The 16,688-nt window shown below is 42.4% G+C and overlaps 1 protein-coding gene across 2 annotated transcripts in view; it reads left to right on the top strand.

Annotated features, from left to right (window-relative positions):
* The window catches only part of IFNGR2 (interferon gamma receptor 2), a 29,106-nt gene extending 13,845 nt beyond the window's left edge, over window positions 1-15,261 (top strand). For both annotated transcript variants that reach the window (XM_074360460.1, XM_074360455.1), the window contains exons 3-7: window positions 2,202-2,410; window positions 7,205-7,350; window positions 10,332-10,491; window positions 10,876-11,033; window positions 14,563-15,261. In XM_074360460.1, the coding sequence (XP_074216561.1) occupies window positions 2,202-2,410; window positions 7,205-7,350; window positions 10,332-10,491; window positions 10,876-11,033; window positions 14,563-14,781 (892 nt within the window). In that variant the 3' untranslated portion in view covers window positions 14,782-15,261. The remainder of the gene's footprint in view (window positions 1-2,201; window positions 2,411-7,204; window positions 7,351-10,331; window positions 10,492-10,875; window positions 11,034-14,562) is intronic.
* Window positions 15,262-16,688: the final 1,427 nt, after the last annotated feature.

The following is a 16,688-nucleotide window of genomic DNA, read 5'->3' as shown; positions in this document are numbered from 1 at the left end:
GAGCATGCAAATCAGTTGTAGGACAGAATGGGAGGAAATATTTGCCAGCTATAGATCTGGTGAGGGACTTGTATCCAGAATATATAAAGGTGGGGAGGGTATAGCTCAAGTGGTAGAGTGCATGCTTAGCATGCACGAGGTCCTGGGTTCAGTCCCCAGTACCTCCTCTAAAACTAAACCGAATTACCTCCCCTGCAAAGAAAAAAAAATTTATACAGAATATATAAAGAACTCTTACAACTCAACAATTAAAAGACACATGACCCAGTAAAAATATAGACAAAGGATTTGGGTAGACATTTCTCCAAAGAAAGTACTCAGATAGCTAATAAGTATATGAAACACACTCAACATCATTAGTTATCAGGAAAAATATAGGCACTAGGATGGGTCTAATAAAAAGGCATAATAACAAGTGTTGGGGAGGATACGGAGAAACTGGAACCCTCATACATTGTGGATGGGAATGTAAAATGGTGCAGCTGCTTTGGAAAATAGTGAAAAACAGAGTTACCATTTGACCCAGCAATTCCACTCCTAGATATATAGACCCTAGAAAACTGAAAACACATGTTCACACAAAAACTTTCATGTGGATATTCTTAGCATTATTCACCATAGCCAAAAAGTGGAGACAGCCCACATGTTCATCAACAGATGAATGAATAAACAAAATGTGGTGTGTACGCACACGGGACATTATTTGGCCATAAAAAGGGATGCAGTGCTGACACGTGCTACAATGTATCATGCTTGAAAACATACTGAGACAGGCTAAGTGAAAGGTGCTGATCACAGAAGGCCACGTCGTTTACAATACCATTTGTATGAAATGTCCATAACAGGCAAATCCATAGAAACGGAAAGTAGATTAATGGAAGAGTAGGGCTTTGGGGGGTTGGGGGGAAATGGAGAGTGACTGCTAATAGGTATGGGGGTTCTTTTGGGAGTGATAAAAGTGTTCTAAAATGGATTGTGGTGATGATTGCACAGCACTGAATATACTGAAATTGTACACTTTAAATGGGTGAATTTTGTGGTATGTGAATTATATCTCAATTTTTAAAAATCCTTTTATCAGGGGAGGGATTAGCTCAGTGGTAGAGGGCACGCCTAGCATACACAAGGTCCCGAGTTCAATCCCCAGTACCTCCATTAAAGATAAATTTTTTTAAAAAAAGAAAAGAATACCTAATTACCACCCTCTCCAAAAAAAAAGGGAAAAAAATCATTTCAAAAGCTCAGCTCTTGGCATACAATAGGCACATAAAAAATGCTTGATATGCTAATTAGCAGAGAAATGCAAATCAAAACAACAGTGAGGTACCGCCTCACACCAGTCAGAATGGCCGTCATTCAAAAGTCCACAGATGGTAAATGCTGCAGCGGGTGTGGAGAAAAATGAACCCTCATACGCTGTTGGTGGGAAGGCAGTTTGGTGCAGCCATTATGGAAAACAGTATGGAGACTCCTTTAAAAACTAAAAATTGACTTACCATATGATCCAGCAGTCCCACTCCTGGGCATATATCCAGAGGAAACTCTAATTTGAAAAGACACCTGCACCCCAGTGTTCACAGCAGCACTATTTACAGTAGCCAAGACATGGAAACAACCTAAATGTCCATTGACTGATGACTGGATAAAGAAGTTGTAGTTTATTTATACAATGGAATACTACTCAGCCATAGAAAAGAATGAAATAATGCCATTTGCAGCAACATAGATAGACCTGGAGATTGTCATACTAAGTGAAGTAAGCCAGAAAGAGAAGAATACCATGTTGCTATCACTTATATGTAGAATCTAAAAAAAAAGACAAATGAACTTACTTACAAAACAGAAACAGACTCACAGATACAGAAAACAAACTTATCGTTACTGGTGGAGGGGAAGGGATAAATTGGGAGTTTGAGATTTGCAGGTACGAACGACTATATATAAAATAGATAAACAAGTTTATACTGCAGAGCCCAGGGAACTGTATCAATATCTTGTAGTAACCTATGATGAAAAAGAATATGAAAAGGAATGTATGTTCATGTATGACTGAAACATTACACTGTACACCAGAAATTGACACAACCTTATAAACTGACTATACTTCAATAAAAAAGAAAAAAAAAAACTCAGCTCTGGGGAAACTTCTTTACGATCGAAGTGAGAATTCTGTGAAATGAAATTCTTTCTTTCCTTTGCAGCAATCCCAGTAGTAACTGGTACGACGTCAACAAAGAAAACAGTAAGGTGGACTGTACAAACATCATTGTGCCAAAGTGTGTCTTTTCGACAAACAACCTCTCAGAGGGTTTCCCCCCGAGTTTCAACATCTCTTTACGTGTTCAAGCTAAGCTGGCAGGCCTCGTTTCTGATTGGGTGATGGCGCCTTGGTTCCAACACTATCGGAATGGTAAGAGAACTTGGGCATCAACTTCCTTTATCGTTTCCAGGGTTTTTTCACTTTCCCCTGCACTCAGCAGTCTGACTCTGTGCACCTGACTCCTGCCTGTCACCCTGAATAACCAGCAAACAGGTGGGTATGATGGTCAAACTCAGGTACTAACTGCGATGGCTGGTGCTTGAGGAGGGTGACTTACTAGACCAGAGGGTTGCCAAACCACAGCCTGTGGCCAAATCCAGCCCATCAACCTGTTTTTGTAGATAAAGTAGATAAAGTTTATCAGAAAAAAAGATGTCAATATATACAGTGGAATATTATTTGGCCATAAAAAAGAATAAAATAATTGCCATTTGCAGCAACATGGATGGGCCTGGAGATTGCCATACTAAGTGAAGTCAGACAGAGAAAGACAAATATATCTATCACTTATATGTAGAATCTTAAAAAAAATGATACAAATGAACTTATTTACAAAACAGAAGCAGACTCACAGACATAGGAAACAAACTTATGGTTACCAAAAGGGAAATGGAGGAGGGATAAATTAGGAGCTTGGGATTAACAGATACACATTACTATATAGGAAATAGATAAACAACAAGGACTTAATGGTATGGCACAGGGAACTATATTCAATAACTCATAATAATCTATAATGGAAAAGAATCTGAAAAAGAATATGTGTATATACATATATAGATACCTGAATGACTTTGCTGTACATCTGAAACTAACTTTGTAAATCAACTCTACCTCAATTGAAAAAAAAATTTTATCGGAACGCAGTTTCCCCATCTCTTCATGTATTTCTTGTCTGTGGCCGCTTCCGTGCTACAGCAGGTGAGTTGAGTAGTTGCAAAAAGGTCTTTCTGGCCTGTAGAGCCTACATTTACTTTGGCATTTTAATGAAAAAAATTTGCTAACCTCTGTGCTAGGGGGGTTACTAGGCTACTGGCTTCACTGATCACCCTTCCCTGGCACTAATTCTTTTATGTTCAAGACAGACTTTAATTCAGCCTTAAACAGTGCCTGACGCATGGCAGATATTCAGTAAACACTTGTTGAATGATTGAATGAACACACGTGTGCTCCCAGATATTGGAAGGGGGGCATAAGACTCACCTGATACTAGTTTATACATGTGTTTTCTCAGTGGTTCATTTTCCGCATGGCCAGCTGAGCCTCATGTTTCCTCAGTGTCTATGCAAACACAAAGTATGGAACGTCTTGGGAATCTGTTTCAAGCTAGACAAAGGTGTAAGACAATTGAGGAAAGGTGATCACAGTCTAGATATTTTGTGATATATTAAGCAATTGTTGTTTGTTTATTTTAGGTGTTATAGTGGTATTTTGTTTACTTTTTTTTAAAGGAGAGATCAGATCTTTTCAAGATACGTACTGAAGTATTTACACATTTACACATATTTGCAATGACGTCATGTCTGAGATTTGTTCAGAATAATCCAGAGGTGGGGAGGGGCAAGGACAAGGTGGATGGGCACAGGAGAAACAAAACTGGCTGTGACTTGATGGTTGATTTAAAGTTGGGTGATGGGTGGGTATAGCTCAGTGCTAGAGCACATGCTTAGCATGCATGAGGTCCTGGGTTCAATCCCCAGTACCTCCATTAAAAATAAATAAGATAAATAAACCTAATTATCTACCAAAAAATAATAAAAAGTATAATAAAATTGGATGATGAGTCAGATATAGAGAACAAACTAGTGGTTACCAGTGGGGAGGGGGAGGAGCGATTCAGGCATAGGGGGAATAAAAGCGCTTTTGTGGGATTATACAAAATCATATGTGTGAAACTTTAAAAAATTGCAAAGCACTATAGAATTGAAAGAATTTTTCATTCAATAAGAAATAAAGTTGGGTGATGAATCCATGACCTTTGATTACCATCTTCTCTGTACTTTCTATGTGTTTGAAAGCTTCTGTAATAAGAAGCTGAGAAAAAAAAAATTGATGGTTTGTGCTGGTGATTTGGGGATGGGAAGAGGAGACGGTCCAGTCCCTGCCGGCTGGTCACCTACTGGGGACAGGTCATTTGTCTTGAGTAGAGAACCATCACATGTCTGGGAATTAGTAGGGAAAATAAAGTAATGGTGGTAACAGAAGCAAGACCTGTGGTGAAAGTCTCGGGTCTAGCGTCAGCCAGCTGCTGCGCTCTGCCCTCCCGGGCTGGTTGGGCAGCAGTGTTCTCGGTTAGTTACTGGGGAGGGGATGTCATGCTCGGCTCCCTCACTGGTGAAGCTCGAGGCAGTGGTGTCCTCAGAGCCCATCACTGCCTTCATCACTCGTGGTGGAGCTGCGATGTGTAGGTCCTGTGAAGATGCTTTACTAAGGGCTGGAGAGGGGAGAATGAGATGGTGGCTGGAGGGGGCCGGCATTGGCATCACACAAACCTGGGATCACATCCCAACTCTGCCACTTACGGGCATTGACTCTGGGCAAGTGACATCCCTTCTGGGCTTCAGTTCTCCCCTCCTCTCCTGGGACATGGTGATGACCTTGTGTAGCTGTTACACAGATCTGTGTGGACGTGCATGCAAAATCCATGTCCAGGTTTATAGGGATCATTCGGTGTATGGAGGTTGCTCTCAGTGGGTCACCTGTGGCTCCTTCAAGCCTTCCTTCAGGACTGGAGAGAAGGCAGATGATGTCCGCCCTTGAGACACAGACTCATTAGGTTGCAATCAGATTCCAGATCCGGGCCACTCTTCAGAAATGCGAGTCTTTCAGGGCTGACCTTTCAGCAGTTAAGTGATTAGTGGTCCAGGCTCCCATGCCCTCTCCCATGGGTAAGGCCCAGACAAGTCTAGAGAACACGTTCAGGGGAGGCCGGGCCCTGAGGTCAGTGTGCTTTCCCGAGCTCTGGTCAGAGAGCTGTTGGAATGGAAGCGCGGGATGTGTGTGCCAGTGTCTGTGAGCAGGTTATTGGGGGGTTTTTTGACCATTTTTTTTTAAGTAGTCAGTTTACAATGTTGTGTCAATTTCTGGTGTACAGCATAGTCTCAGTCATACATGTACGTACATATATTCATTTTCATATTATTTTTCATTATAGGTTGCTACAAGATATTGAATATAGTTCCCTGTGCTATACAGTATAAACTTGTTGTTTATCTATTTTATATATAGTAGTTAGTATCTGCAAATCTTGAACTCCCAATTTATCCTTTCCCACCCCGTCCCCTCCGGTAACCATAAGTTTGTTTTCTATGTCTGTGAGTCTGTCTCTGTTTTGTAAATAAGCTCATTTGTGCTTTCTTTTTTAGATTCCACATATAAATGATACCATATGGTATTTTTCTTTCTCTTTCTAGCTTACTTTACAGTATGACAATCTCCAGATCCATCCATGTTGCTGCAAATGGCATTATTATATTCTTTTTTATGGCTGAGTAGTATTTCATTGTATACATATACCACAACTTCTTTATCCAGTCATCTGTCATTGGACATTTAGGTTGCTTCCATGTCTTGCTATTGTAAATAGTGCTTGTGAGCAGGTTTAATGAGAGCTTTTTGTTACTTGCAGCAAATCTGCTAACATCACTGTAGCTCAGCCCTGTCTTTGTTTGGACTTAGTTCCTCCACCAGAACAAATGAGATCAGAGGGCATGAGTCCAAACCCTGTGGGGACCAGTTCCTTTCACACAGAGAGAAAGGTGACCAGACCACACGCCTAACCCTGCCCAACCTGTGAGAGCCCAAGTGAGAGTGTGGAAGCAAGAGAGAAATCCAGCCCCACTCTTGTGAACACATGATCATTCACATCATCTGTGGGTGTAAGATGTGCAGAAACAGGCTTCTTAGAACTTGGAGGACACAGCTGTACTTTGATCTGAGTTTCTCTGGCTAATTACACAATTTAAATGCTTACTTGATACATGGTGTAATCTTTCATTTATTGCTCATCATGAGTCATAGTCCTTGCTGTCCTGAGAATTGTATGAAAAGCCTTAACAAATAGACTTATGGTGGTAATACTTCTCAGTTATTATATTTAAGCATTGTATTACAAAAAGCTAGAAGACACATAAATGTATTTTAAAGTTTGTAAACACCACTTTAGGTTCATTTATATAGAAAATATGTAACTATATATATATAGTAGAGAAGGACTAACAAAATCTTCTCCCCCTCTGCATGAAAATTTGAACTATGCTTAACCTTTCACCTCTGCTTCTCTGGAAATCTGATAAAGATAGCACGTAAACCATGTTATTAAGCAGAAATGTTTATGGTCAGGAGGACCCCTGACTGGTAAACTGCATTTCAACTGGGACAGTCTTAAGTACCCGGTCGGCAGTCATCTTTGGGGTGTTGCTGAGTGCAGGGATTCTTGTAACTGGGCGTGTCCCTTGTGGGGACTCCAAAAACTATTCTGGAGTTGTTATGAGAGATACTGGCTCGTGTGGCTTTCAAGCCAGGGAGGGTCCTGTACCTGCCCAAAGTGGCTTCAGATACTTGTACCTGAGCCATCTCCAGGGGCGGCCAGCAGCCGTGTGGGCGGCCGCAAGGACCCCAGAAAGCCCTGGTGCTGCCCTGTAACCTTCCAAGTAAATCTGGTGCCCAGAGAGCGTGTGGTAGTCTTGTGTGCCGGAATGCAACCTCATTACCAGTACAAATATGTGTGTATGTACATAATTATATATATATGTTATATATCATTGACTGTAATTACACATACAATATACATATTGTGTGTATATATATATATGACGTGGTTATGTATGTATGTGTATATATACGCACATAGGTTGACTGATTGACTTTTTAATTCTATTTCAGCGACCATCGGACCTCCAGAAAACATCTGGGTGACCCCAGAAGAAGGCTCCTTTAACATCAAGTTTTCTTCTCCCTTTGACGTCCCTGCCAGTGAAGCCTATTTTTTGTATTACGTCTATTACTGGGAAAAGGGCGGAATCCAACAGGCAAGAGCATTATTCTTCTTTGTTTTGAGTTTCTTTTCTTTGGAGTTTCTATATAGCAAAAGAAGGTCTCCTTTAAAACGGCCAAGGGAAATAAGGCATCCCAGTATCCCCTGAGAGGCCGAGGCTTAGTGGGCAGACCCTCCTCTTCAGGACCCCTGCTTCTGCTCACCGTGCGGAGACTCCTCTCCCACCAGACCCGCCTTTAGGGCCCTCTCTGCCTGGTGTCACACGGCCCCGCTGTCTGCACCTGGACTCAGCTGGAGTCCCTGGTGCTTTTGCCACACTCCGGAGTTTGGGGAGGTTCTGTGGGCCTGTTTCTACAGCAAGGAATCTGCTACTGCAGCCTGCAAGGTTTAACCATATAAAGCCTCTGGTTTGAACAGTTTGCAAAGAGTGTGATGTGAATAGGTGACAAGTTCACTTACTGGAAGGAGAGAGAGCGTTCTAGGGAGAAGGACCAGTAGGTTCAAGAAGGCGCCGCACATTTGGGGAGCTGCAAGTGCTTGGATCCATCAGAAATGCAGGCCGTGTGCGAGCCTGGGGCGGGTGCTGGGTTGACAGAGGTGGGTCAGACCCAAGGGGCCCGGTCAGCCCTGGGTGGCACAAGAGAAAAAGGATGGCGTTTAATCACCTCCAGTGTCTGATCAGCCAAACTGCAGTTAATGATGTTTTATTATCTATGTAAACTTCATGATTTCCTACGTCCCACATTATTATAATTTTTTATAATATAAGAGCTTATGTTTATACAGAGCTTTCTTTGTATCTGGCACTGGGCCAGGCACTTGAGATACATTTAATCTCATTTAATCTTGACACCACCCTGTGTCACAGGGAGGGAAACTGAGTGGTTACGTGACTTGCCCAAGGGCGGCAGCTGACAGCTAGCGGAGCGGAGGGGACATCGAGCCTCATGCTCTTAACTGTCGCTCTTCTCCAACATAGTCCACGTTTGCACGTCGTTTCTTTGTGGTGACTGAGAACACGGAGAAGGCAAAAGTCACTGAAGAACAGACTCCCAGCATACAGGGATGAAGGAAAGACTCATTTTCCAAAATCGGAGGTCAAGGTCTGGTCCACTGGAATAGAGAAGGCCTGGAAAAATCCAGAAGGGATTCCTCTTTCTGCTTTTCAGCCAGAGCATCTATACTTTGGACTTTTGTGAGCAAAAGATTCTGGGGCCAAAGTGACTGTGAAAGCCACCGACCAGTATGCTTTCCATTGCAGCTGTGAGTCTGCATGTCAGGGTCCCCAAGACCAACTCCTAGGTTTGCTTAAAGGACGCACGAGACTCAGCACCTAGCTGTCCTCGAGGCTGTGATTTATTACAGAGAAAGGACACAAGGCAGAGTCTAAAGGAATCTAGGCAGTTGCTTCCAGGAACTGTCCCTAGTCCTCCAGGACACACTTAATTCCCCCAGCAAGAAGCTTGACAGCGTGTGAAATGTTGTCAACCAGGGGAGCTCCTTAGAGACTCAGCGCCTGGAACTTGTACTGGGGGTGGTCACATAGGCACCCTCTGCCTAGTATATACACCCAAACTCCAGGCTCCCAGCAGGAGAGCAAGTGTTCAGCACCAAAAGCATTGTTTATACACTAAACCACCCTTATCCGGGAATGGTGAGGCCACTCCCCGAATGCCAGCCGTGCGTCAGCCATGCAACCAAGCCTTTCTCCGGACTGCAGTGTCAGGCCTAAATGTTAGCTCTTCTCTGCGGCCTGTGATTCTGAATTTTGGAAAGGCCAAGTGGCTGCTGAAATAAACTCATAAAGGAATGCCGTCCTTAAAATTGCTGGATGTGGCATCAGGAGCAAAAATTTCTCTCCTCTGCCCTGGTGGTCATCAATATTAAACAGGAGGGGAAAAATTAAAAGTCATCTGTAATCCTGCTATTCGTGTACAACACGGTTATTTTGTGTTTTTAAAAATAAGGTCATGTTCTATATACTGTTGAATAATCTGCCTTTTTTCAATCAACATATATATGCAGCTTCCTCTTTCCACAACACTGAGCGTGTGTTATGTCCCGCCATTCCAGATGGCTGTAGCCTGTCTACTGTATCTCATAATAAGAAAGCAGCCCTTTAAGGAGTCCTGTATTGCCATAATATGGTGTATCTTTTCCTTGTTTCCCTGTGGAGCAATGACAGCCTTGTCCAGGCCGGGAGTGAGAAGCCATTGACTGGAGGTGTGGAGGTGACAGGACCTGAGGGAGGGTAGAGGCTGGGAGGTGGAGAGGAGACAGACTCCTCTAAGAATTTGGGACCCAGCCCTTTCCTGATGACATGAGTCACTAAGACCTTTTCCATCTGCACTCTAAAAGGAACCAGCACTTTCCAGTGAAAGCCAGAAGCAGCTTGAGAACCAAAGGAACATTATTTCTTAGAATGACTGTTCTTCTGTTTGTTGACTAACTTCAAGTATCTAGATGAGATTCACCATGAGATACAAAATGTTAAGTTGAAAGGAGGAAGCTTCATCCTCGCAATTGAAATTTGCAGTTTTAGCTTCGGACCCTCCGTTGCCGTGATGAGTCTTTGGCGGGACCCCTGAGGCCTCATAGCCAGAAACACAGCCCTGAAGACATCAGCCTCTTTTTATTTTTTTTAATTGAAGTATAGTCGGTTTACGATGTTGTGTTAATGTCTGATGTACAGCATAGTGATTCAGTGATACATATGTACATATATATTCCTGTCCATATTCTTTTTCACTGTAGGCTGTTACAAGGTATTGAATATAATTCCCTGTGCTGTGTATGTCAGCATCTTTCTTGATACTATTCATCAGTTTTCATATATGAAATTTGTCCACTGTAAGCATGTAGAATGTGTATTCTGTTTCTTTAACAACAGAATTATCTTATTCTTTGGTTATTGTGTTCAGTGTGAATTTGAGGAAACATTGGAATAGATGGGAGGGGCTTGATCATGTCCATGCGGGTAATTTTCACATATGGTTGTTGGTGTTTTTTATGTAGGTTACACGCCCTAACAGGAGCAACTTCATCACGTTGAATAATTTAAAACCCTTAAGAGCATACTGTTTTCAAGTCAAGGCAGAACTGTTTTGGATAAGCGGGAAAATCTCGAGACCTGGGCATTTAAGCGACATATCTTGCTCCGAGACAACAGCAGGCGGTAACATACGCTTTCTGAAGTCCTTTCTGAGCTGGGAAAAGATTACTCCTAAAATCGTGAAATCAGGGGTTGCTAATTAGGTGAAGGGCGGTGAGCATGGGGAGACCCAGAGAGAAGGGGCTGAGCAGACAGCACTGAACTGTAGGCATAATGAGCTCGTGTTAAAGTCTCCAGGAGGGACAGCTGCCAGACAGCTAACGCTTTGTTTTAGCATTGCCTTTCCTAGCTATTAATTGAAGCACACAAGGCTGGGTGGAAGCGGGGCAGTACCCGTCCATTTCGCTGGGACATGAACTCCATGTATCGCAGCGGCGGATGAGAAATTACCGTGTTTGTGTTACGTGTGGGATGCTCATCTTGTTCACTTTAATTTTGTCTCTTTAGCCTCTGCCAAGCTTCAGCAAGTCATCCTGATCGCCGTGGGAACCTTTTTGTTGCTGTCGGTGGTGGTAGGGACCTGTCTCTTCCTGGTCCAGAAATACAGAAGCTTGGTTAAATACTGGTTTCAGTCTCCGCCAGGGATCCCAGCACGATTAGAAGAGGTATGTGTGCACACACGGAAAAGGGGGATGTGTCAGCCCTCCACGCCTCCTGGTACCACATGGGAGTACAGCCACAGGCAAAGCCAAGGGCGCAGAGATTTGCATTAAAAGTGGTTCTTGGTTACTTGTACACCCATGTTCTTAGCAGCACTATTCACAATAGCCAAAAGGTAGGTGCAACCCAAGTGCCCCATCGATGGATGAATGGATCAAGAAAATGTGGTGGACGTATGAATGGAATATTACTCAGCCTTAAAAAGGAAGGGGATTCTGACACATGCCACAACATGGATGAACCTTGAGGACAGTATAATAAGGAAAACTAGTCACAAAAAGACAAATGCTACATGATTCCATTTAAATGAGGTACTTAGAGTACTTATCTTCATAGAAACAGAATGTGAAATAGCGATGGCCAGGGTCTGGAGGGAGGGAGGAAATGTGGAGTTAGTGTTTATACTTTTTTTTTTAAATTGACGTATAGTTGGTTTACAATTTTGTGCCAATGGAGTTAGTGTTTCATGGGGACAATTTCAGTTTTGCAAAATGAAAAAAGTTCTAGAGACAGATGGTGGTGGTGGTTGCCCAGCACTGTGAATGTGCTTTACACTATTGAACTGTACATTTAAACATGGTTAAGATGGCAAATTTTATGCTATACGTATTTTACCACAATTAAACATTTTTTATTTTATTTTTTTATTGAGGTATAGTTAATGTATGTGTTAATTTCTAGTGTACAGCACAGTGATTCAGTTACACATATATAGATACAGATATGGATGTCCTTTTCATATTCTTTTTCATTATAGGCTATTACAAGGTATTGAATATAGTTCCCTGTGCTCTACAGTAGGACCTTGTTGTTTATCTATTTTATGTATATTTGTTAGTGTCTGCAAACTTGAACTCCCAATTTACCCCTTTCTACCCTCTCCTCTCTTGGGAACCGTATTTGTTTTCTATGTCTGTGAGTCTGTCTCTGTTTTGTAAATAAGTTCATTTGTGTCCTTTTTTTAGATTCCATATATGAGTGATATCATATGGTATTTTTCTTTTTCTTTCTGGCTTACTTCACTTAGTATGACAATCTCCAGGTCCATCCATGTTGCTGCAAATGGCATTATTATTGTGTTCTTTTTTATGGCTGAGTGTATCCCATTGTATAAATGTACCACAACTTCTTTATCTAGATCTGTCGATGGACACTTAGGTTGCTTCCATGTCTTGTCTATTTTAAATAGTGCTGCTGTGAACATTGGGGTGCATGTATCTTTTCCAATTAGAGTTTCCTCCGATATATGCCTAGGAGTAGGATTGCTAGATCATAGGGCAAGTCTATGTTCAGTTTAAGAAAATTTTTAAATGGCACGAGGTTGGCCAAAAAGGTGGCCTGGTCTGGCTGGACCAAGAAATCGGCTGCAGGAGGTTCCGAGGCAACACATCAGTCCCAGGGAGCCTGGCTGGAGGACGTGATGCCCCCAGGGAGCCTGGCCGGACTACGTGATGTCCCCAGGGAGCCTGGCTGGATGACGTGAAGGCAGTGGAAACAGCAGTCAAGAGCCCAAGCTCTGGGTCAGACAAAGTGCACTCAGGAGGATTCTGGGGTAAACACACCCTGAGCCATGAGCACAAAGCCTTGCACATCGAGGGCTCAGGGAATGTTACTAGTATTTTAAAAGATTTAAGAAAGAAAAGTGGAGTGAGTGGGTCTTGCGGAAAGTCTTGTTTTCCTGCCCAGCCCCAGCCCTGCTGAGGCTCCTTGTGGCAGCCAGGCCCTCTGAGGTCACAGCCAGGAAGGACATTATTAGGCTCAGAAGTTAGCTGATCAAGAATATGTAGACGTATTTAGAACCTGTAAATGCTGTGTTTGTGCTGTAATAGTTATGTATTTCAAAAACTGAAATCTCTTTAAAAAATTTCATCCGATGCTTTGATTTTTTTAAAAAAAGAATATTTAGAAGTATTTGTTTCTAGGGGGTTTATCGTTCATCAGTAACATCAAGGTAAAATACTGGAAACAGAATCTTAGGGTGTTATATCTGGTCTATAAAGACAGAGTGGTGCTTCTAGAAAGAGCTCTAGTCTCTTGTCTTTATCGGTGTCAGGTGTTTAAGGTACACAGACATTATGCAAATTGTATGTTAAATTCCATACTGGAACCTCCATACAAATGCTGCAGGATTCTATTTGCAAGAAGCATCTAAAATAGTCACACTCACAGAAGCAGAGAATAGAATAGTGGTTACCAGGGCCAAGGGGAGGGAGAAACGGGGAGGTGCTTTCAAACGGTGTTAAGTTTCAGTTCTGCAGGATGAGTAAGTTCAGAGATCTGCTGTACCACGTCGTGCCTGTAGTTAGTACTGTGTTTCGCACGTAAAAATGTGCTAAGAGGGTAGAACTCATGTTACATGTTCTTACCACAAAAAGAAAAACAAAAACAAAAACCTTCCATGGTTAATATTGTCACAACGTACATAACAGCTCTCAACTCAGAGTTTTACTTGCATTCGTAATCTCTCTCTGAGTGGAAATAGCAGCTGGGCCCTAGTATGTGAATTTACTACTAGCTGTTTCCTTCTGAGCTTTAATCTAAAACAATAAAGTCTTTCGATTCACTTTCCTGGGAAAGTGTGAAAAATCTACATCAAAGGTCACTGAAGTTAACGTGTGAAAAATGAATCATGTTTCACTTATATTTTCGAGCTTTCACAAGTGCACATGATCCATTACTGTTCCTCTTTGAATCAGCCAGCGCTAAGCTTACTGTATTTCAGTACCTTTCAGGCTTTCCAAGAGCCAGGCAGTAGGTTCTTGGTAACTGGGTAAAGTTACCAAGTAAAATCAGGGTAAAATACTGGAAACAGAATCTTAGGGTGTTACAGCTGGTCTATAAAGACAGAGTGGTGCTTCTAGAAGGAGCTCTAGTCACTTGGTTATGACTTTGGGCTTATGGCTAAGCCCAAAGCACAGGCAGGAGGGCCAGGGAGAGTCAGGCCGGGTGGGCCATCACTTCGCATTGAAGACCTGCACTTTCTGACCCTCCCAGAGCCGCACTGCCACCACTGTGGGCCCAGATCCTCTGTACCGTGTGTGTTGTGTGAAGTAGAAACAACCGGTGGGCAGAGTGGGCTGCGAAAAATGCTTGTGAGCTTCCCCTCTTTGCCCCCATTGTTGGTGAATGAGAGGTCCCGTTTCCTCCTTCACCAAAAAGTTAGAATTCCAGAGACCTTTCAGGATGAATAATCCACCAGCGCGCATCCAGTGCAGCAAGTGAGAACTTGCTTTTCCTGAGTGATGCCCCTTCACGCCTTCAGAGCGTTCCCCTGGTTGGTCCTTGGATCCGTGTGCACGTTACCGAGATGAGGGGTGAAGGGGATATTCAGGTGTTAGTGGTTTTTTCGTTGGTGGGCGGAACAGGAAGCTACCCCTGCATAAAATAGGATTGTGCCAACTAAAACTAAAGCAGAAAGGTCTGGTGTTTTGAACTGAGAAACTAATCATGATGGTGGTTTTCAATCTTCTCAAGTATTTAAAGGACCCGGATCAGCCCATCTTAGACGCCTTGGACAACGACAGCTCGCCAAAGGATGATGCCTGGGATTCTGTGTCCATCGTTTTGTCCCCAGAGAATGAGGGAGAAGATGTTCTCCAAAGCACTGTGAACCAAAGCGCAGGTCCGAGCCAGCAGCCCGTGGAAGGAGGACTCCAAGCCAGTGAACCCACTGATGTTACCGTCAGGACTTGAGGGAGCTCAGGACTCCATACTCCTGTCACCAAGAAACCCGTGGGTGCCTGGGGAGAGGTCGTGGCTCTCATGGGAGAGACAGACTGATTTTTTTTCTTTAAACAAAGAATTTTCTAAATCATACTCATTTCTAGAATGATTCTACATACCAAAACAATCAAGATTTCTTTTAAACACTAAAAAGACACAGAACTATTGGTTAGCAACATGGCCGTGGCCCCACGCTGATATTTTGTGCATTGTTGGCTGGGCCAGGCAGTCAGGAGACGGGGTCTTCTCCTTGATTCTGGCAAGGAGTTTCAGCCCCTCGGGCAGGTCACGTAACCTGCCCTGGCCTGTCCCAACAAGGGGCACTGAGCGGCCCTTCACATCCAGTCTCCTGGCTTAAAATGTGCTTAATCTTGTAAATAGTTTCCTAGTAATTTAAGTATTTTTTTTTTCAAGCTAGAAATAAAAGACTGCATAATTTGCTTTTTAAAAGCCTACGTGAAGTTTTTCCTCTTCACCTTCTTTATTTGGGCGTATCTTCGGCGAAGTTTCAACTTCTAAAAATTAGTGTAGCTAAGCTTTTGTTTTCTTAAGTAACACCCAGTAGAGCTACTGAGGCCTCGTGATCACGTGACAAGAACTTTCGACCTGTGTCACCTGATCCCTTAATCCCCTGAAAGGTTGTGAAGGGGATTTTCAGCACTGTGTAAGCACTTCATTTGTACATGATGTGTCACTTGTATTGCGCAAGGCTTGTAAAGAGAATTAGCTACTGGACAGCAGTAATACCTACTGGGCCTGCAAGTCTTCTGAGGGTGCAAGTTTTTTTTTTTTTTTAATTGAGTTTTAGTCAGTTTACAATGTTGTGTCCATTTGTGGTGTATAGCAGTTTTTCAGTCATACATGAATATACATATATTTGTTTTCATATTCTTTTTCATTGTGAGCTACTACAAGATCTTGTATATATTTCCCTGTGCTATACAGTATAAACTTGTTTATCTATTTTATATATACCTGTCAGTATCTATAAATCTCGAACTTCCAGTCTGTCCCTTCCCACCCCGCTCCATGCTAGCAACCACAAGTTTGTATTCTACGTCTGTGAGTCTGTTTCTGGTTTATATTTAAGTTCATTTGCCTTTTTTTTTTTTTTTTTAGATTCCACATATGAGTGGTATCATAAGGTATTTTTCTTTCTCTTTCTGCCTAACTTCACTTTCTCCAGGGACATCCATGTTGCTGCAAATGGCATTATGTTGTCATTTTTATGGCCGAATAGTATTCCATTGTATAAATATACTACAACTTCTTTATCCAGTTATCTGTTAATGGACATTTAGGTTGTTTCCATGTCTTGGCTATTCTAAGTAGTGCTGCTGTGAACATTGGGGTGCAGGTGTCTTTTTGAATTAGGGTTCCTTCTGGATATATGCCCAGGAGTGGAATTGCTGGATCATATGGTAAGTCTATTCCTAGTCTTTTGAGGAATCTCCATACTGTTTTCCACAGTGGCTGCACCAAACTGCATTCCCACCAGCAGTGTAGGAGGGTTCCCTTTTCTCCACTCTCCCCAGCACTTATAATCTGTGGACTTTTGAATGATGGCCATTCTGACTGGTGTGAGGTGATACCTCATTGTAGTTTTGATTTGCATTTCTCTGATAATTTGTGATACTGAGCATTTTTTCATGTGCCTATTGGACATTTATATGTCTTCATTGGAGAATCGTTTGTTTAGATCTTCTGCCCATTTTTTGAGTGGGTTGTTTATTTTTTTTCCTATTAAGTTGTATGAGCTGTTTATATATTCTGGAGATCAAGCCTTTGTCAGTTTCATCTTTTGCAAAAATGTTCTCTCATTCCATAGGCTGTCATTTTGTTTGGTTTATGGTTTCCTTTGCTGTGCAGAAGCTTGT

This window comes from Camelus bactrianus, chromosome 1 (assembly GCF_048773025.1).
Source record: "Camelus bactrianus isolate YW-2024 breed Bactrian camel chromosome 1, ASM4877302v1, whole genome shotgun sequence".
NCBI lineage: Eukaryota > Metazoa > Chordata > Mammalia > Artiodactyla > Camelidae > Camelus > Camelus bactrianus.
The sequence above is the reverse complement of the archived record's forward strand: the minus strand, read 5'-3'. Positions and strand labels throughout refer to the sequence as shown.